This window comes from Maylandia zebra, linkage group LG8 (genome assembly GCF_041146795.1).
Source record: "Maylandia zebra isolate NMK-2024a linkage group LG8, Mzebra_GT3a, whole genome shotgun sequence".
Taxonomy (NCBI): domain Eukaryota; kingdom Metazoa; phylum Chordata; class Actinopteri; order Cichliformes; family Cichlidae; genus Maylandia; species Maylandia zebra.
Window position 1 is genome coordinate 16,674,602 of NC_135174.1, and position 20,960 is coordinate 16,695,561.

Genomic DNA, 20,960 nt, shown 5'->3' on the forward strand with positions numbered 1-20,960 from the left:
GAAGTTAGAGTTTTTGAGCTAAGATGAATAATCTGAGTGAATTTGTATAAGAAAAATTAAAAGGTACCATTTTTATATGCATTTCAAATGTACATCTATCCTGGATGTGTAACTTTGGTCTGCAGTACAGTTGAGGTTGGAAAGAGAATTTCACCTGTATGGATCAGTATTAAACATCAGTGGTGTTCAATCAGTTATGTGACAGTATCTTTAGCCACCTGACTCTCCTGTCTGTGCACCACATGCTGCACCATTTATTATTTCTGTAATAGCACTGTAAAATGTCTACCTATTATATTTACTCAGCTGAGCATTAATAATCACTTAATGATCATTCATTTTTAGCCACATTGTGCTTTGTAAGAAAAGACAAACTTCTCTTGTGCTGGTGGTTTATAATGATTGGTTCAGGCGTGCTGATCTTGGCTTCTGTCCCATGAGCTCAATAGGATTTGATGTAATCCCAAAGAGCAGAGCGGAGCAGATGGACACACAGGTAAGATCACAGTGGTGTGGGGCTATAATTGGCCTGGCCCTCTGATGGCAAACCCCTTTTACTGGAAGCGATTTGAAACTTTTAATTTGTGCAATCAGATTTCAATTTAAAGTGGCCAAACTCTGTAACTGCTTTCACATCAATCCAACCCAACAGGGCCACTTCTGTTTTTGTTTTTTTTTTTCACTGTTCAGTACATGTAGATGTTACAGTTATCGTGAGGAAACGCAGAATGTCTAGCACATTCATCATATTCTGACTTTTTCATCAAATTAATAAATAAGGAAGGTAATTACAAGATGCACTATTAAAAAACAAAAAAACGAGCAGATGGCTGTTTTACAGCTATCACTCTTCCTATCTCGTGTTTTATCAGTCGAATATAAAGCCAGGAGTCAAATCTGTTCTTAACTCAGGTGCACTTTTATCCTGGTCTATGCCTGCTGGTCCACATCCTGAAGTTGTTTCGTGGTGATTATAGATTTTTTTTTCTACTTTCCATGCAACATGTTACTTAAGGGTGAAAAAAATATTCTCAGCTTTATATTTCTATTATAAACAGTGCTTAAATTACCGTGATTTAAAATCTGACCTCTATGAAGCAACACAAGCTAGTGCACTCATGAACTCGTGTGATAGCAGTAACTCTATTTTGTGCTACAGAATGACAACAACATGTGAATTTCATATTGCAGTGCCAACAGAAGCTAACCTGTACCTTTTCAAGATCTCCAAGTAAATTATAACTAAATTATAATTTGAGCAAGTGGCATTCTAGCAGTTTGATTTTTGTATTCAATAATCAATCGTTTGTATTATTATTATTATCTTAAATAGGCTCAAATGTGGCCTATTTAAGACAAACTATTTAACAGTTTGCTCACAGTTTCTAAACACTTGCACAATTTAAACAACGTAGCGGTGAAGCTTGATTATTAAGGATTACTCAGTTTTAGATCCCCTTCTTTCAGCTTACTGTTCTTTTCTGTCCAGATGAGCAAACAGACTAGACACTGGCTAAATGAAGTCTGTGTTTACTCTTCTTGTCTTCAGGTAGCCCATTTCTACTGCTATGCTGATATATTTTCCTTTTTTTTTTTCAAGTGCCAATGTGCAGTTTGATTAAAGGACAATGACTCACAAAATAAACAACCCTTTGTCATTGCCTGTGAAGTCATCTTTTGTTTTTAAAAAGAGGGGGAGGAGTAAAACGATCAGTGGATTGAGAATAATTGTTATATTATATGGATGTTGTGAGGTGCAAAGATTGATTTTCTTTAGAGACTGATTAACCCTTGAGACTGACTTGTTATCAAGTCTTTACGGAGATTCTGCAGGAGTTGGGTGATGCTTCTGGAATCTACATTCTGTATCTGCAAAGAAACTCTTTGAAAATTAGCAAGTTTAGCCAGCATGCATTCTGCAGCTCCTCCTGTGTAAAAAGACTGAAACTACAGAATTTTTTATTAGAAATACTGCATTTTATATAGGCTTGTAAAACTTTTATCTAGAAGTATCTTGGAAATATTTAAGCAACATTTGGTGATGTTCTGTATCATGTTACTGTCAAGGGTAGCAGTGTATTGGCAGTTCAGGGATTCGTTTCTACAGCAGGGTCAGTCTACAGTTTGCGTATGGAGTTACTTCCTCATACAAAGACATAAAGGGTAGGTAACCTGTGGTGTGAAATCTTTAATAGTATGCATGGAATCATTTTCTCGGGCACTGTATTTGTGTTTCCTCCGAGTTTGCACATCAAAGTCTGTTTACAGGTCTTGGGAAGTATTACAGTATTTGTAACCAAAAAAAAAGAAAAGCCACATGAAGCCTTTTATGGTTAAAGTGCAAGCTGTGCAAATACCTCAAGTAGTGGGGCCATGTTTAAAAAAAAAAAACATGGGTGTCGGAGTTAGAAAGATGTGACCTTACCAGATCTCTGCATGAGGATAATGACTTCAGGCTATTTTAGCTGATACTAATCTTAATGTACATAAATATCCAAAGAAGCTGGGGGTGGCTGAATTGTATTGTGGGTAAAGTGAAGGTCAAATTTTGAAAATGAAGAGTAGTTAGTCTGTTTTTTCTGAACCCGCTTTTTTTAATCTGCCTATCATGAGTTTGATGGTGCCATTCAAATGATGGTTAACTAGTGGAGCACTCTTTTATGTACAATTTTGCCATTTTGCTGTCTTACTATACATGTGTTGTTCAAAGGTTACTTGCTGAATTATCTTTGCATGCATGCAAAACAAATGATAATATGTTCAATTGCCATAGACTTCACTGCTATTTTATACACTAGGAATTTATAGAAGTCAATTCAATTCAGTTTTATTTATACAGCACAACAAGCTTTGCCTCAAGGCACTTTTGAGTGGCCCCGTGCAACAGAACAAGACCTTTGGAGTCTCCCTGCACTATTGAACAGCTCTTTGAGCTCTGTTATGCTTTTCTAAGCAGTTTTTACAATGTTACTGTGGCCCTGTGTGTCCAGGAGAGACCACTGCCATTGGGGAGTGTGATTGCTGGAGTAACTGTGAATGTAATGATGATAAAGTTCAATGTACAATGCCAGGATAATGTTTAATGTCAACTTTCTGTGCGATCTGCAGCATTACTTAGCTTACTTAAAAGAACATGTCTAAGGTGTTATTACGGAGAACTGAGCAAGGTGACTTCTTGAAATTGGACTTTGCAAGTATTGGAACAGTGAAAGAAACACATTAGCAGTCAGCTCTTAAAAACTGATACTCCAGAGAAGCATGAAATCCAGCGGTTAACTGGTGTCTCTTTCCACAATGCACGTAGGGAATTAAAGTTCATCCAGTCCTGCACAGTTGGCAAGGTGTGCCTTTTTAATATGGAACCGCGCACCTGTAGAATGACCTTTGCTGCAATGCCAAAAGAAACAGAAACACAATCACGGCGATTTTTGTTTGTTTTTACCTCTGAGTATCCAAATAAAAGGCATTTGATTTCAGGGCAGGAAAGTGATGTGCTGTCTCGAATCATTATTTGTGTCTTTCTGTCATTTGCTGTTTTGTTTTTTTGTTTTGCTTTTTTAAGTGAGTGAGTATGAGAGAGTACTGACTAATTAAAATTTGATAGGATAGTCTGATAGCGCTCCTATCCTCCCCTCTCCGCCATGCGACGCAAAGACCAGAGCAGAGCAGCGGGACATAGCAGAGCAACCACCCGCTAATCCGGGCGCTTTTTGCCGTTGAGGTAATTAGATGACGGTGCACCGATCACCATCCCTGCCGCTTGCTGCTCCTGCGGTACTTGCACAGCTACCATAAGACAAATATTCTCTCTCTGACTGCGCATCGCCTCTCTCTTCCTTCAGCTGGTGTCGCTCGGTCTCTCCCCCCCTCTCCCTCTCTTTGGCTGGGAAAGCAAGGGAGAACATTAGAGCACATATACTGTTACTCTGTCTCTCCTACAGAGCTCGTAGTTACCTTGTGACTCCCACACTGGGGACTTAAACTAAAGGAGACTAGAGCAGAGGAAGACTATCTTTACCGCACGAAGGCGAAGAGCATGGCATGAAGAGCATCGCTTCTTTTTCTTCTTCCTCCTTTTCTTTTTCTTTCTTTTTTGTGACTTGAAAATAAACTACTCGATGTTTCTCTCGTCTTGAAGAGACCGACAACGGGATTTTCTTCTTCCCCCCTCAACACACACAAAAGTGGGGTCAGTCCTTAACCGAGGCGGGTGGATGAGTTGTGTGGATGTTATTTCTTGGATTTTTTCCACCGGGCTGTGTGTTACCGCGGCCCAAAGACAGCAACAGTGTGCGGAAAAGTAGATTTGTGTGTGAAACATATGGCTTCAACGAGGACGACACGGTAAGTCGTACACAGCATCCAGTCGGAGCCCGTGTTACTTTACTGCCTGAAACATCTCTGACTTATAGTGTGTGTGTGTGTGTGTGTGTGTGTGTGTGTGTGTGTGTGTGTGTGTGTGTGTGTGTGTGTGTGTGTGTGTGTGCGGTAGTGACTTTAGTCACCCAAAGGCACCGCTTCTGTTTCATGTATTTGCTCTGCTCCTGACTGCTGCTTCTATTTCCAGAGCATTATAAACCCACACAGTTCAAACCCCTCCACAAGGTATTTTCTTTCTTTCTTTCTTTTGGGGGTGGGTAGAGATGAAGCAATGCGCGTTTGTGTGGATACAAAACATCCCTTCTGCTACCAAAATTGGGGGGAGGGTGGGGGTTATAGGCTATAGGCATAATATGACACCTGCAATGAAAAAAGTCCAAAATACAGTATCATAAAGTACTTTGAATACTATGTTTATGGACCAGTGAGAAGATTCGCTCTCCGTGGTGCTGAAACTGGCTGAAGGGATTATTAATGCTGGTTTAGTAAACTGACGTCGGCTTTATTCAAGACGACTCTACATATTTGTAAGCACTCCAGAGCTGTAGTCTAGTTCAGATATCACCGAGCTATTGATTATGATTCTCTGGCTGTGATCTTAATAAGAGTAATAGTAAATGTCAGTAATTTCTTTAATGTCACCAGCACCACGCTTGTTTATGGGTATTTTTTTTGACGCGATTAAGGTGGATAAAGTGAATTAAGTTGTATTTATGTTGGTCTTGAGGTTAAAAACCCATCTTAACCACGTGGTCTGTAAGTCACTTTCCTAACAGAGCGGCAGTGTCCCCGACACTACCTTGTAAGAGATCGTTCTCATGCCGTCTGAAAGAGTGTAATTTATTTTCAACAAGTAGCGTCCACGCTACAGTACGTGGGCTGTCTGTCGACTGCCTATTGCAGCGGTCCCGTCCAAAGCAGGTTACCTCACAGCAGCCTGTGTGTCTCGGATTATGAAAAGAGAGAGAATCATCCGATTACTTTAAATTACTGCAAGCTGTCGCCTCCTCAACACAAAGCAGATAGCGAGGGGAGAAAGTCAGAGGTGGCACGAGCTAGGAGTGATGTAAAGTGTGTGTAACAGGTACAATATGGTTCTGTGGGGTTTCTTTTAATCTTGATTCTTATGTTCCCATAATTGCATAATAAACCTAAACCCATCATATTAACCTTTGTATGATGGGACTCTTGCTCAGTCATGTATGAGAGTGGCTGGCACACACAGGTAGAGGAAGGCAATCAGTAATGACAAAAAACAGAATTGCTGCGGTGCCATTGTGAAGCCAAGTAAGAGGCTGTGTAACAGTGTACTCAGTGGATTATGTGGCATTGCTTTCATGTGGCTTCCTGTAAATATGCACACAGGCAGGTGTGTGTGTGTGTGTGTGTGTGTGTGTGTGTGTGTGTGTGTGTGTGTGTGTGTGTGTGTGTGTGTGTGTGTGTGTGTGTGTGAAGAGAGGGTCAGACAGACAGAATGTGTTTTGTGAACCTGGGACCCATCCACTCCTCACCATGTCAAATCCTGTTAGTCACGCTGGATGACAGAGGCACCAGGACTTCGATTTAAATAACTGTGGCTTAGTCCTTGCCTACAAATGGGAGATTTTCTATGAAGTCGTGTTTCACTGTGTGTTTTGTTGTCGTTGAGTTAGTTACTTATTAGTGCAGAACAAGTTTGCTTTAACCTCCTCCTCTTCTTTCACCTTTTCTCCCCCAAAAATATTTTTCTTCATTTTTAACTTAGTTATTTTAGTTTAGCACTTGCGCTGTGATCATTAACCTTACATTGCGTTTGCCGTGCTTAAATCATCAAAAATCATGAGAAAGCAACACATACATGAGAAATAAAATGTGTTTACTGCTTAAATCTTCATTCTTACACTGGTCAAAACACGTCATTGTTCTTGTGTTCGAATTAAGGTGTAGAAAAAATTAAGCACAGATTCAATTAAGCAAAAATATTTGTTGTCCTAAAAATGTTAATGTGATCTTCACCTTTAGACTTTTTGCTCAAATCCATTTTTGTTTTGCATGTGTCTTCTCAAACTGTTGAGGAAAATAAGCATGTCTTTTCCAAGTAACCTGGACTAGACATTCTGAGTATTTTGTGATTTGACTGACAGAAGCTCTTCTGTGCTGTCAGAGAGACAAAGCTCTGCTGAGTTTAGGGATTATCATTTCAAATCTGGCAATACTTAATTGATGCTTTCCGTCCAGTTTTTGCAGTGGTTCTCAATCCGGGGTCCTTGAGACTCAGAAAATTCAAATGCACCTTCTGGCAAGGTAACTCCTCCTGCTCTGAATCCCAAGGTTCACAATTAGGTGCGCTACATTAGTCGTGCTACTCCCAGTGCTTATCTCTTTCAGTTGTCATGTTTTGACAAGAATGCGAGGTGATGTCATCATATTGCGGATCTAGATCTTACAGTTTTGTTCTTCGGCTCTGTACAGTACTATCCACTGCAATAAAAAAGTTGTTTTTTTCACTTGAGCTATTAAAAATGCATTAAATGTCAAAAGTTTGAGAGGATCTAAAAAATCAATAGAAAATGTTTCATATGGTACCAACATGAATTTCACACATGATGAAGCAGAAAGCCAAATGGATCTCAAGGATGTGATCGTCTATGGGAAATGTTTCGGTCTCTGGTGTTTGAGCTTGATACCACCATCTCCAGCAGCTGTTGCTCGCTGTTTGTCAAAGGTCTGTGTTAGAAATGCTGCACCACATTCTTCAGATTAATAGCTTATTAGATTACTGTCATCCATCCAGCCATCCATACATCATACTAACTTTCACATCTATGCACTTGCGGGAGGAAGCCAGAGTACATAGAGAACATGCAGACTCTACACAGAAGGGTCTCAGCCAGCCAGTGGATCCAAATCCAAGTCCTTATTGCTGTGAGGCAACAGTACTAACCATTACACCACTGTGCTGCCATTTTTCACCTGGCAGTGTGCCTGAATTTCGTCATTACAGCAGTTGTGAGACCAGTTTGTTGTTTAGTGTTGAACAGGAGGGCAACTGATTATGCTGATTTCTACACAGTTTCTCATAGGTGTAAGAGCTTTACACTCATATCATTACAGACACCTGGAAATGCTCTACCAACAGTATCACGCACTCCAGAAATAATAAAATGCTTAAAAATACTCCGACCCCACCAGCTGTCTTAAATTTACACTTTAACCACAGTTTTGGTCAAAAGGTTTAACACTAAAGTTTCCACTTGTTCATTTAAGATTTCATCACAGACGGTTTTTGACCTTGCACAGCCTACCAACATGTAAATGGTAATTATCTGGAGTTTGGGAATTATCTGGACTGATTAAACTGTCACATTCAACTGGGAATGAACGTCTGGGTTTAGCACCCTCATTCGTCGTGCACCTCACCTTTCCCTGTGTCGAAGGATATTTTGGCTCTTAAGTTCCGTTTTCGTAAAGACAGGAGAGTATGCCTCCAAACACCGGTGCATTTTAAAAAGCACCTTTCACGACCTTCACTTAAATGCTCAAAGAGATATTTGCATTTCATTGCAACGTTTCAATCCATGCACCAGCACCGTTTCACTTTTTGTGCCTGACTCACACCACTCCTTAAGGGAGACTAATTCTTAGACTAACACCTAGACTAACAGAGCAGTTGTATAAGACAGTTGCAGTTACTGCATCGTGATTTCTTACTCTCTTTGATCATAACTGACACAGATAGCAGTGTGACTTAATCATCTGATTTATTTCCAAACAGGGCGTTGTGGGATGGTTTTCTTTCGTCCCAATTCCTTGCGAGGCCTAGAAGGGCTTAATCTTTTGATTCCCTTTATTAATTTCAACACTAACTATAATTGCAAAAAAAGACTTATTATTATAGTTTTATTTACATCAACACCTCACACTTGTAATATCTGTTCACTCTGCATTTAGCCCAGTCCCCCCCAAGATGCCAGACTACCTATTAGAAAGATGTCATATTGAATTAGCCACACTTGTGTAAGCAGGCCTGACTATTCATATTGCTGAGATCTGCAGTTTCTATGCGTGTGTAGAGGTATGTGCAGCCTTTGGAGACATTCACCAATTCCTTGTGTATATCAAAAGCATATGTTCTCTACCAGATCCTATTAGGGATTTTGTGAATGTGCTATATTCTCTTCAGAGCCTGCGTCTTAACAGTTGAATGGATCCAATTTTTATGTCTACAAATGATTTTTAAATGCACCCCACGATTAAAAGAGCTTGTCCGACAGGACTCATTTTCAGTGCTTCTTTCAAACACAGTTGTTTGCTGGGATGTATTATATATTTGGCATAATGCACACAATAAGCTGTTATAGATATAGTCTCCCTGATATAGTCTGACATCTGGACACATGAGTAGTTGCAGCAAATCTAAACCATTTTTGGTTTATTCGCCACACTTAATTAGGTACAATTCTTCAACTGCTCCTCAAGAAAAATGTTTAATCAGGCAATCACATGGCAGCAACTCTGCATTTAGATATGTAGACATGGTCAAGACGACCTGCTGAAGTTCAAACCAAGCATCAGAATGAAGAAGGATGATTTAAGTGACTTTGAATGCAGCATGGCTGTCGGTGCCAGACTGGCTGGTCTGAGTATTTCAGAAACTGCTGATTTACTGGGATTTTCCCCCACAGCCATCGCTGAGGTTTACAGAGAATGATCCAAAAAAAAAAGAAAAAGCATCCAGCTGGAGTTCTCTGGGCAAAATGCTTTATTGATGCCAGGCATATGAGGAGAATAACCAGACTTTGAGCTAATAGGAAGGCGACACTAACTCAAATTACTACATGTACGTACCAAGGTATGCAGAAGAGCATATTTGAATACACAGCATGTTGAAGCAGATGGGTTACAGCAGCAGAACTGCACACCACTCCTGTCAAAACAGGAAGAACAGGAAACTGAGGCTTACTTCACTCAAGCTGAACAACAGAATACTGAAAAAACCTTTCTCTGATATACAGAGTCTCAATGTCTCCTCCCACATTAGAATGGTACAGTTATAACAACAACAATGCCTTTTATCAAATGTTCAGGCTGCTGCTGGTGTAATGGTGTTCGGGATATTTCCTTGGCACACTTTATGCCCCATAGTTCCAACTGAGAATCAACTGCCACATCCTACCTGAATGTCCCTTTGTGACCACAATGTAATAATCTGATGGCTGCGTGAATAACACGCCATGTCACAAAACTCAAATAATTTCAAACTGGTTTCTTGAAAATGGCAATAGGTTCACTGTGGCCTCCACAGTCACCAGATCTCAATCCAACAGAGCACCTTCAGGTATGAAAGGGAGATTTACATGGATGTGTTACTGCAAATTGGCAGAAGCTGCGTGATGCTGTTGTGTCAATATGGATCAAAGTCTTTAGGGAATGTTTCAAGTACCTTGTTGAATTTGTGCCACAAAGAATTAAAGCACTTCTGAACACAAAGAGGTTCTGAATCAGCACTAGCAAGGTGTACCTAATAAAGTGGACAGCGAGTGTATATTATCACATTCTTTTTTTTCTAAGAAAGAAATAGCTATTTATGATTTCAGACAGTTCTAACAGATTTACAACAGTTAATTGCTGTGCAGTCAGCGGAGAATACAGAAAACAGAGAAAACAGTGCTGCCGCACGCTTATGAAGAAGTCAAACGTGGTGCCCAACATAATGAAATGCATATTGGATGCCAGTCTATTCTGTGAATGTTTTATTTATTCACAGCAATAAAGACAAAGACGCAAGCAAGAGTTTACTTGAGCTTGTTTGCTTTATTCTTATGTGGGCACTTCACACTGGGTAAAGTTTTGCCTGACTTCAATTGTTATGCTCCGGCTTCAGTGCAGATGTGCTGATCCTTATTGACATTTTGTTATTCTGTCTGAAAGATTGAGTTTATATTCAACAATACAACCAAGCTGATTGTGCCTAACAGGATTATCTGCCAGCTTGCCAAAACACTGCCTGGAATCTGCATATCTGGCAACGCAGGCAGGAGAAACAAAGAGGCAAATTAGCAAAAGCTGTCGAAATTATTTTCTTTGTGGCTAAATTTTCATTTTGTTTATTACTTATGAAGGGTGTTGCAAATTTGATTGAACTGTGCAAAACAAGCAACCACTTTTAATAATTCTAACAGGCAAGGGTTTTTTTTTTTTAAGCAAAACAAAACACAAACAAAAAGAGTAAAGAAAAGGAAAAACAAGCCAAGTGAATTCAGATGTAGTTGTTGTTATGCTTACCTTAATGTCCCACCCCAGATATCAGTTCCCACAAGACTTGCAATTTCTTAAACTGGGTCAAAAATTAGTTTTTAGTTGTTGGTTATGGATTCCTGCACTTGCAACTTTACTAGTGTGAGTCTCAGGGTGAGATTAAATAAAACTAATTTTAATCCTGTGTGGTAAAAGTTCTGAGAACCCCTTGCCCCAGTTTAATACCCTGAGTAGCTTTCTATCTGATCAGGGGCTCCTAAAGCTCTCCAGTCCTGGACGCAATTTAGAGAGAATTTGTCAATGAGTCTTAGACATGGTAGACACGGTACAATGTTTCCAACGTGGATTCACCACCTCTGGTGTGGATACTTACTCATAATTTGACATATTGATGCAATGATACATGGCCGACAACAGTTAGTTCAATAGTAATATTTTTAGTGTAGTGTGGATGAGATTTTAAAAATAGGACATAACCAATGGGCAATGACTTAATGAAGTACCAGCCTTTCACCCATGTTGCATCCACCTAGGGCAGCATCCTTTTTCATCAGTGTTCTCAAAACACAGCTGCAGCAGTTATTTGAGGTCAGAATCTCATTTATTTCTGAGTCTAACAGCATCTCAGGGACAACATGAAGATTTTAGTGTAAATCCCATTCACATTAATGTAAATGGACACCATATAGACAAGACTGAGAGGTAATATCGATAAAATGATTATTTCTCACAGGAAATGGTATAAAAGAAATGGGCTCCTGGATATAAATACATATATAAGGGATTAAATTATCACCATTTGGTAAACCTAATTGCAGAGAGTCAGGTTTGCAGCTTCTTTGCATAAACCCTGACAGTGAGCAGACATACCTGACAGGATGCTCAATAGTGAGTTAATTACAAAATGTAATGATATATTTACACCTTCTATTGTTAACATGCAGTTACAATCATAGCTGTTCCAGTCAATATTTTGATTTGGGCAAAAAGATAAAATGACTGAAGTGTCACTGGTGGTGACAAATGCAAAGAGCATTTTATACAAACATTGCAGCTTTCCAGAGCATCTTAGACTTAAACTTATTGCTGCGGTTTTTCAGACCTTACCTTTGTAATCGATGTTCATTTCAGGAGCAGCAGCTGGCTATTTTGAGTGAAAAAACAGAAGACTTCATTCTGTCTGCTCAACACCACATGGCACAAAGACGTAATAAGCAATCAGAGTAAATCAGTTACATGTTTGTGAGGGTGGAGACCAAAAGTAAGCAAAAAAAATGAAGTTCACACTTGGCCAGAAACTTGGCACAAAGTTGCAGGATTCAAAGGTGAGTATTTAGGGTCTACTTTTAAAGGCCACAGCATGAAATGTGTTATTTGTGACGTGCAGTGTTGGGAAGGTTACTTTTAAAATGTATTCCGTTACAGAATACAGAATACATGCCCCAAAATGTATTCTGTAACGTATTCTGTTACGTTACTCAATGAGCGTAACGTATTCTGAATACTTTGGATTACTTAATATATTATCATGCTTTTTACAACTACGTGAATGTACTATTGCTGTGATTTATTACTGTTACTGAAGGTTCGCGGCTCCGAACCGTAGTAAAGGGACCGCTGACTGATACAGCGGGTTCCGTGTTGGGCTCGTAGCCGAAAAATAGCTTTACTTTGTTGTGTGGGTCAACTTTGCTTGCGAGAGACAGAGAGAGGCGTTGAAAGGCTGCTCCAACGGAACTTATTGTTTCGAAGGAAAACACGAACACGGCGTACAGTCGAGTCTTAATAGCTTACTTACAACTGGGCTCGTCAGGCACTCTTCTTGGCTGAAGTGGTTATTATTATATTTACATGCTTCCAGCTCCCGTTTTTGCTCGATGACAACTCGTACTTTTCCACTCGCCTTTTTCTCTCTCCTCGCGTTCACAGACACATAACAGTCCATTCACCCTGCAGCACGGACTACACTGCCCATGATGCTACATTCTTTAGAGCATTCTGTAGCATTCTGCCTATTAGCTTAGCACAACAACAACAACAACGAAAAGGCGCTCTCTCACCCAGGAAACACTAGAGAGAGAGCGTCACCCTGTAACCATGACAACCGTAACGCTGCCATCTGGAACAATAGAACGTAGCTGTCAAACAAAACCCAAACAGTCCTGACCCGCGACAATATGAAACAGGAAAGTACCGCAGTGTAATCCATTTATTTCAACAAAGTAACTGTATTCTGAATACCACCTTTTTAAACGGTAACTGTAATGGAATACAGTTACTCATATTTTGTATTTTAAATACGTAACGGCGGTACATGTATTCCATTACTCCCCAACACTGGTGACGTGAGATTAATATTTGTAATATCACAGAGATCTATGCCTTAGTGTAATTCATGTAGCGTTCATCCTCCGATAACTGCTTTTTAGGCAGTGGGGAGAGGACGAACAAGTAGAGAACTACACATCTTTACATAACAGCACTGTAAACTTAGATTTCTGGAAGCTAATGAAACTCCAACAGTTACAAAAGCCATTGTGGTCACTGGTTAGTTGTTAACTGTATCCGTTTTAGATGCTGAGCATACTTATTTGTTTTCTGGGGGTTTTGTGTTTTCTGGGGGTTTGCTGCAAATATCTGCCTGCTGCAGTTGAAAATAACTATAAGGGTGGTGAGAGTAACAGAAAATTTGTGGACGGTTAAACAGTGATCCTTTAAATATTGTCTGTAAGCATAGGAAATACTTTCTTTTACTCAGGCATCTGGAGATAAATAATTCAACAGCTATGCATTCCCTTCCAAACATAACCCTCTGCTGTGCCTCAGATACTCTTTTAGCTCTTCTGTAGAGTGAAGGATATGTATTCAGGTATTATTATAATTACATGCTGTATAGGATGTGTTATTTATTACAAGGCATACACTTCATCGATAATAGGTAATATATATAAAGTCTTGCTTTCTCCGAGAATTTGCTGCATTTGGACGGTCACAGATGATCGCGCTGGAAAGTTAGCATTTCTCATTTAAGATCTGAAGATGCTCTGGGGCTGTAGAGTGATACACTCCAGAGTGGTAGTCACTTTTAGCGCACACACACGTCTGCAAAAAAAAAAGTAATTGACATAAATAAAACAAAGCACAGGGTCTGAGTGAGATTTGATTTATTTATGCATTTATTTGTGATTAATTTGCTGTTTTCTGTGTGTCAGGGACAGAATACACAACCATCTGCAACAATAGAGAGTGTTTTTGTGTATGCGTGTGTGGGCGTCTGTGTGTTCGCGGCCACATGCTAAGCCACAGAAGGTTTCCAGTGTTAAGTCTCCCCTCTGGCTCTGTGAGAGAGAGAAGGAGGGAGATTACAGTGCCTATTGCCAACTTCAAAGTGTCTACTGGTGTTGTGCCAGGTCAGCATGTTTACACAGGAGAATTGGTGTTGGGACACACAGGATCATAGGCACACACACACACACAGTCTTCTGCATGCACATGTGTAGACACACCTTATCGCCTGCTCTGGCTCCTGAACATGCACGCACACACAACGCGCACACTGCCCAGAGTGTATTGGTCTTATCAGTGGTCCCAGTGAGTTAGGGGAGGCATTTAATCAGGGTCAGCGCACAGCTCTTGGCATCAAACTGATTCCACCATCTCTCTCTCTCTCTTCCTCCTCTCTTCCATGTCTTTTTTTTTTCTCACTGCTCACTCTACTTTTCGTGTAGTCGGCTAAATATTGCCCAGCAACAAAGTTTTGTTCCGAAAAAGTTAAAACTGGATCACAAGAGGCTTCAAAATAGTTTCACTTTTCATAAACTTTTCCAGCTACTTTTGAAAACATTGTAATACTGTTGCCGCCTTCACAGTTACTCATTTGGACCTGTGTGGTAAATAAAGTGGTTTGAGTTAAATCAATAGTTAGACATTCTGGGAATTGCACACATTTGCTTCTGCTGGTGGAGTGTTAGCTGAAAGGGCACAACATAACAGATGGAAATGGAGGTCCAGCTAACCTGGATCTGTCCAACACGTACACCTAAAGAGACCAGCTATTAAATCACAGCCGATATAAAAATAGATAAAACCTTTTTTAATCCCACGTGTGTATGTAGACTGGATTTGGCCCCCTTTTATCTTCAGATCTGCATTAATTCTTCATGGCATAGATTCAACAAGGTAATGGAAACATTCCTCAGAGATTTGGTCCGTATTGACGTGATAGCAATTGCTGCACGTTTGCACATCCATGATATCTCATATTAAACCACATCCCTAAAGCTGCTCTATTTGACTGAGATCTAGTGACTGTAGAGGCCATTTGATTGAACCAATTAGAGATTATTTGAGGTTTGAGGCTTTGCACATCATCCTTCTGGAAGCAGCCATCACATGGGTACACTGTGGTTCCGTTGTGTCGTGAGTTCTCAGAATAGACTACTTGCACTAGGGCATGTGACGTATTTCCGTTTCCAAATAGTACCGCTTGTGCGTTTCCGGTACGTTTGCTTATCTATCGGTAGCTATGCTAATGTCGCTTCAGAATGAGTATAAAAAGGAAAGTATTTAAAACAGAACATTTTCAAAAACAGGAGAAGAAATACTCCGAGCATTGCTGTGTCCCACTTTGTTCAGCTTCAGCCAAATTTAACGGCATACTAAGTTTTCATGCCTTTCCGACCCATTCCGACTTGAGAAGACAATGCTGGTAAATATACGCCGGGATCATTTCACGATTACCTCTCACACCAGGGTCTGCTGCAGACACTTTGCCAGTGATCAACTCATAGAGCCAACAACCCTCGATGGTCGAAGGAGGCTTATTAAAGGTGCTGTACCAACACTTTTTGAGTGGAATGGCTATAAAGTTGAACCACCGCGGCGTAGTGTTTGGGAGAGAACGGAGCGACGCCCTGAACTAGTTCCTCCTGACGATCAAGAAGAGCAAAGTCTTACAAGAGATCATGACTACTGCTCAGTCTCTGAGCCGTCTGCATTGGACATATCTGCATCAGCTGCAGAAGACCTGTCCAAAGACGTGGAGACTCTGAGGAAGGAAATACAGGAGTTACGTGTCCAGCGAGAATTTGGGTTACAGCGTTTTGCTGGCTCCGACACTGACATCCGATTCTATACCAGGTACATCTAAGTTCTATTCAAGCTAACTGTTTAAAATATACCAAGGTCACCATCAGTTAAATTTCGAAAGTTTTTCCAGTCTTAATGAAAACAAAATAGAAATTTACTTTTTCTCTGCTGATTGTATGTTTTATGTAGATGCTTTAGTATTTAAACGATATCCTAATGCTACAGGTAAAATACAACGCCAAATACTCTTAATCAGACTATTTTATACAGCATACCATTAGCATATTTGTCACAGTTCACATTATTTTTATGTCAGTGTGTAATGTTAATTAATGATTGACACGATGTATGGCTCTCTCGTGAATAGATTTCCAAGCTATGATCATTTGATGGCATTCTGGGTTTTGATTGAGCCTTGCATCTATAAAATGATCCGGGTTTCAAGAGCCAAGTCAGCTGCCAATCGGAACGAAGAAGTGTTGACACCTGCACGCACATCAACAGTAGGTTATGGGTTTGTTGGTAGTTAGAACTAGAGGTGTAATGTTATTGTATTTATGTACAATAACATTACATTATGTACATTATGACTCAGTATCCTTTACATACATACACCTGTGCACTACAGCACCTCATTGTTTACCCCATGGTACAGTATGGTATGCCTAACCATTACAAAACATTTAGCCAAGAAAAGAATAATTTTACTAGTTCATAGCTTAAGGAGTAACATTTTCCCTTTTGTTTTCACCTTCCAGAGGCAGCTGCTACAGCCAATTGACGAGTTTTTTCTTTTCCTGGTTTTCCTGTCAGTTGGTTTGAAGGAGAGGGACCTGGCACACCGATTTAACATACACCAGTCCACAGTGAGCCGCATTATTGCAACATGGACAAATTTTCTTGCCACTGCACTGGGGTCTCAGTGCATCTGGCTTACACGTGAAGAAGTGCAAGCTTACCTCCCTGAGGAATTCAAAGATTTCTCAGACACCCAGATGATCCTTGACTGTATAGAGCTGAGGTGTCAGACACCATCCTCACCACTTCTCCAAAGTGAAATGTACTCTTCGTACAAATCCCACTGTACGATGAAAGCCCTGGTTGGCATAGCTCCACATGGTCCAGTGACATTCATCTCTAATCTGTATGCTGGTTCGGTTAGTGACAAGGAACTATTCAAACAATCAGGCATTGCTGAGAAGTTGACTGAAGACATGGCAGTGATGGTAGATAAGGGCTTCCTAATCACTGATTGTTGTAAATGCAAAGTGTACTGCCCACCTTTTCTATCTAAGCAGAAGCAGATGCCAGCATACCAGGTTAAGGAGACGCAGGCCATAGCCAGACTCAGGGTACATGTGGAGCGAGTCATTAGGAGGATCAAACAGAACAAACTTTTTGATAGCATCATTACCATGTCACATGTTTATAATATCAACCAACTGTTTGCAGTGGCATGTATGCTGTCAAATTACCAGAACACAGCATTAGTTAAAAAATGGGTTAAGTGAGACAAGATGGATTTTTCCCAAGACACCAGTGCCAGTACAAGTAACTTATGGAAAATGACCTGCAGCTGAGGCCACTACAGTTGCATTTCTTCCTTCTTAGCTGACAATACTTGATTACAGAACTGGTACTTGAGTGCTGATAGTTGAGTTTCAGTTATTGATAATTCAAATTCATTGCAAATGTTTAATGTTAATAATACTGTTTAATTATATTACTATATTACTATTCAGATTCAACAAAACTGTTTATCAAAATTATAAAGTAAATCACTAAATCGTTTTAAAATCATAAGTGACATTGAGCTTTTGGAACATCAAAAATACCATTTATCATTTTCTACAGTTCAGTTGTGTTATTGTCTAAATGTATATCAGTATGCTAGGCATGGAGTTTTAAATACTTACCATGTAAATAAGTTCTGCACAAATTCAACGTTTTAATGTGTGTTTTTAAAAATTAAATTGATGCCATTGCTTAAATAACAGTTTATTGATGTCACATAAAGGTAACATGTAACAACAAAAGAATTCATGAAATATATTGAAAATAAAACATCAGTTATTTTGTTCCAGCCAGCCTGAAGGATCTGTTTTTCTTTTTGCTATGTTTTTACTGTTCATTTTTTCAAACACAGGTATCTTGGCATATATATGTAAAAAAAGAAATAGTCTGCCTTTTCTCTGATTGCATTGTGTACATCTGTATCCATGTATATTCTTTGCACTAGGTAGTCCTCTTGTGCCCACACAACAAAGTCACACCACTGCATCCCACTGATGAGCAGTTGTCCTTGCACTTGCCAGTAATATGCGTGGCTCTTTTTTAGTTTAGGGGCACCACGTTCCATCTGCACATATTTGCAGTCAATAAAGTTTTGTACATTGGGACATTTGAATTCGACGAAGCCAAACTGGGGGTATTCATTGGGGTCAAAAACAACACCATCAGGAGATGCAGCAAGCAATGGGGTGAATGACCAGACCACAGGGTGAGTAGTTAACATTCATTAGCCTACTATACTCTGCTGCTATTGCAGGCTCCATCTCAGTTCCTCTCCTCATGTCTGCTGTCTGCCTTGTTCCCTTCAATATACGCTCTGCTAGTGACTCGGCCGAGCTCTGGCCTCTGACGTGACACACCTCCCGAAACCTAGAGGCAGTCACTCTGGGCCTGCGGAGCTGATGCCACTCAGACGAAGAGCTTTGCTCACGTGTAGCTTCCTCTATTTTGTGAGCCATTTCCAGAGTTACAGACAAGCTTTTCAGATGCAGAAGCTCTTCTTCTGAGCACACAAACACACAATCTGATGGCAAGATGTCATACCCCTCCAGAGGCAAGTGCGGTGTTGGTGGTGCATCGCGTTGTAGTGTGATGTACGGGGTTGTCAAAACCGGCTGCTGATATGACAGAACACTGCCCTCCTGCACCAGCCCAAAGGCACTTTCCACAAGGGGCTTGTCAGGTCTCATGTTCATTGTGGTCACAAGTGGCCTGTCCTCAATATTAAATTTTGCATATGCCTCCGTTATTCTGAACAAGCAGGGATCTGGTAACGGACCCACCATGCCTCTGTAGAAGCCACTCCTAAAGAAAACATCAATGACAATAATGTAAGGGAGAAGGTTATTCTACTGAACAACAACTAAACTAAAAACTAAAAGGTGTAAAACAGTGGTGCATAAGTTAGAGACTGGGATGTATATGTACATGACTGAGTTAGCCGTCTTCAGAAAGTGTAATGTTGTATGTAAATTAATACCTATTCTGACACATGTATGTATGAAAAAAATAGCAACATACATTTGTAACACGTGAAACCAAATTTTACAAATGTAATTACCGTACTCCAGTCTGGGCCATCCTATTTGGTACTGGCTTAGTGAAGATCATGGAGTTGATGGGTCCTGGCTTCACACCCTAACAGAAGATACATTTACTATGGATGGTGTTGCTGTTCATATGTAAACATGGACTAATTCAAAAACTTTAACCTCATTTAAATTACCACTGTCCGTGGCTTGTGCCATTGCTGTTCAGATTCCGTGCAGCTATGCACAGGGGGGACAACCGGCACTCTGAGTTGTGAGTAGTGTGCTGTTTGGAAGAGCAGTGCCACTGTGTGATTGCACATAACAGCGCCTGCCACACAGGAGCACTGGCTATGTGTCAGTATCACCAGCGATGAATCCAGAAGCTTAATCTAAGAAGAAAGAACGAAAATTAAAAATGTAACATCTTCATGGAAGAGCCGAACAGGAACATAGTTCAGTGTTATGGTTACGCACCCTCCTGAATGCTTAGTGTTTCCTTCTCTCCCTATTAAAACAACTTAACCATGCTTGATAACTGTAATAACTTAGATTGTGTATATTTGCAGTATTAACTTGTTGTCAAATGTTTCTGATCACCCAAACACACGTTGATTTAACTATCTGACTAGTCAAATTAGGAGTGATAAAGCAGGGAGACAAGGAAAACATTCAAGTTGATGGGCCTTTAGGAATGAACTTAACTAATGCTTAAATGAACTGAACCCCACTGAACGGGGATTAACAGCTTCCTGCCTACACTTAGTCTGTGTGGTGCCTCACTCTTCCTCATTGACCTGTAGCACGGGGCTCTCACACCGACCTCCCCTGACAACCTGTCTTTATTGGACACTGAATAAAGATACAAGTACCATTAGCATTATTTCTGTATTACTCATTTCAGCATGTCTTAAACATATATATTTTACACTTAGCAAGAGTAGCATTAGGTAGTTAACTACCTCCATAGTTAGCCAACTACCTAACGCCATTATAACAGTGTCTAACTACAAAAGTGACATTAGTTAAGAAAACCTCAACTATAGTTTAGGACGACATAAAACACCGTTTAAGAAAACATGTAATGTAGAGAACTGACATCAAATGAAGGACATAGCGGAGTAACGTAGTGTTTGCATTTGACGTTAGCTAGCGTTTCTTTGTCGGTTAATTTACGTTTTCTTACCTTCGTAGTTGTGTATATATGATGCAGCATATAACTTAAATCCTTTATCTAATTTGCTGGCGGGGGTAGTCATCACTCTGCAAATCCGATGAACATCGGTGATGTTCGATTTTGGGAGCTCTTGTAGGCAGCGAGTGTAGAACGTCGCCATGGTTTAACCGCACCGGAAGCACTGGGGCAGGACTACATAGAACGCGGAAGTGTTAGTGCAAGTAGTCCATTGGCTCCCTGAGCAAAAGAATGACAACACCACGGGACGAAAGTTTGATACCATCATGGGGAAGCTCGCGGTTCTCCAACGGGAGATTGAGAGACCTGTGTCGGAGTGTTAAAGAACAGCTTTGAAATTCTCATGAGTTGTTTGCAAAAGAAAAATCACCATCATAATCCGGCTACCCCTTCGGCGCCACCTGTGGGCTCAAGGCTGGAGCCGAACAAAAACTCCCTGATAACGACTGTGTTGAGTCTGTTCCTTCCCATTCCATGCAAGGCCACCTGGGTTGGCTGGAAGACTGTTTACTTAGCCTGGCAGGGCCAAGGACACTGTCTCAGCTGAACTATGGACGCGCACATACATACATATACTGATACTGATAACCACTTACTGACGCATCACCCTCCCTACCCCGGATCCAACGCCACCTCCAACGCTTACCTCTGATGTGGATATCGAGTCAGCTGGAGGCGCAGTCGAAGATTGCAGCGGTCCCAGATCAGATGTACACACTGGAACACTTTCCCATGTTGCT

General features: G+C 40.5%; 2 protein-coding genes across 2 annotated transcripts; one reads left to right on the plus strand and one right to left on the minus strand.

Annotated features, from left to right (window-relative positions):
• The first annotated feature begins 15,319 nt into the window (after positions 1-15,319).
• LOC106675612 (uncharacterized) lies at positions 15,320-17,216 on the plus strand. The gene is made up of 3 exons (XM_014410558.3): positions 15,320-15,756; positions 16,073-16,208; positions 16,464-17,216. Exons 1-3 carry the CDS (start codon positions 15,320-15,322, stop codon positions 17,214-17,216), a joined length of 1,326 nt encoding a protein of 441 aa, XP_014266044.3.
• On the minus strand, positions 17,197-19,412 carry LOC112435264 (uncharacterized). Its single transcript, XM_024803567.2, has 3 exons — positions 19,223-19,412; positions 19,058-19,134; positions 17,197-18,801 (listed from the first exon to the last, which is right to left on the minus strand). The coding sequence occupies exons 1-3, from the start codon at positions 19,346-19,348 to the stop codon at positions 18,162-18,164; spliced, it is 843 nt and encodes a 280-aa protein (XP_024659335.2). The 5' UTR covers positions 19,349-19,412; the 3' UTR covers positions 17,197-18,161.
• Between the last annotated feature and the right edge of the window lie 1,548 nt (positions 19,413-20,960).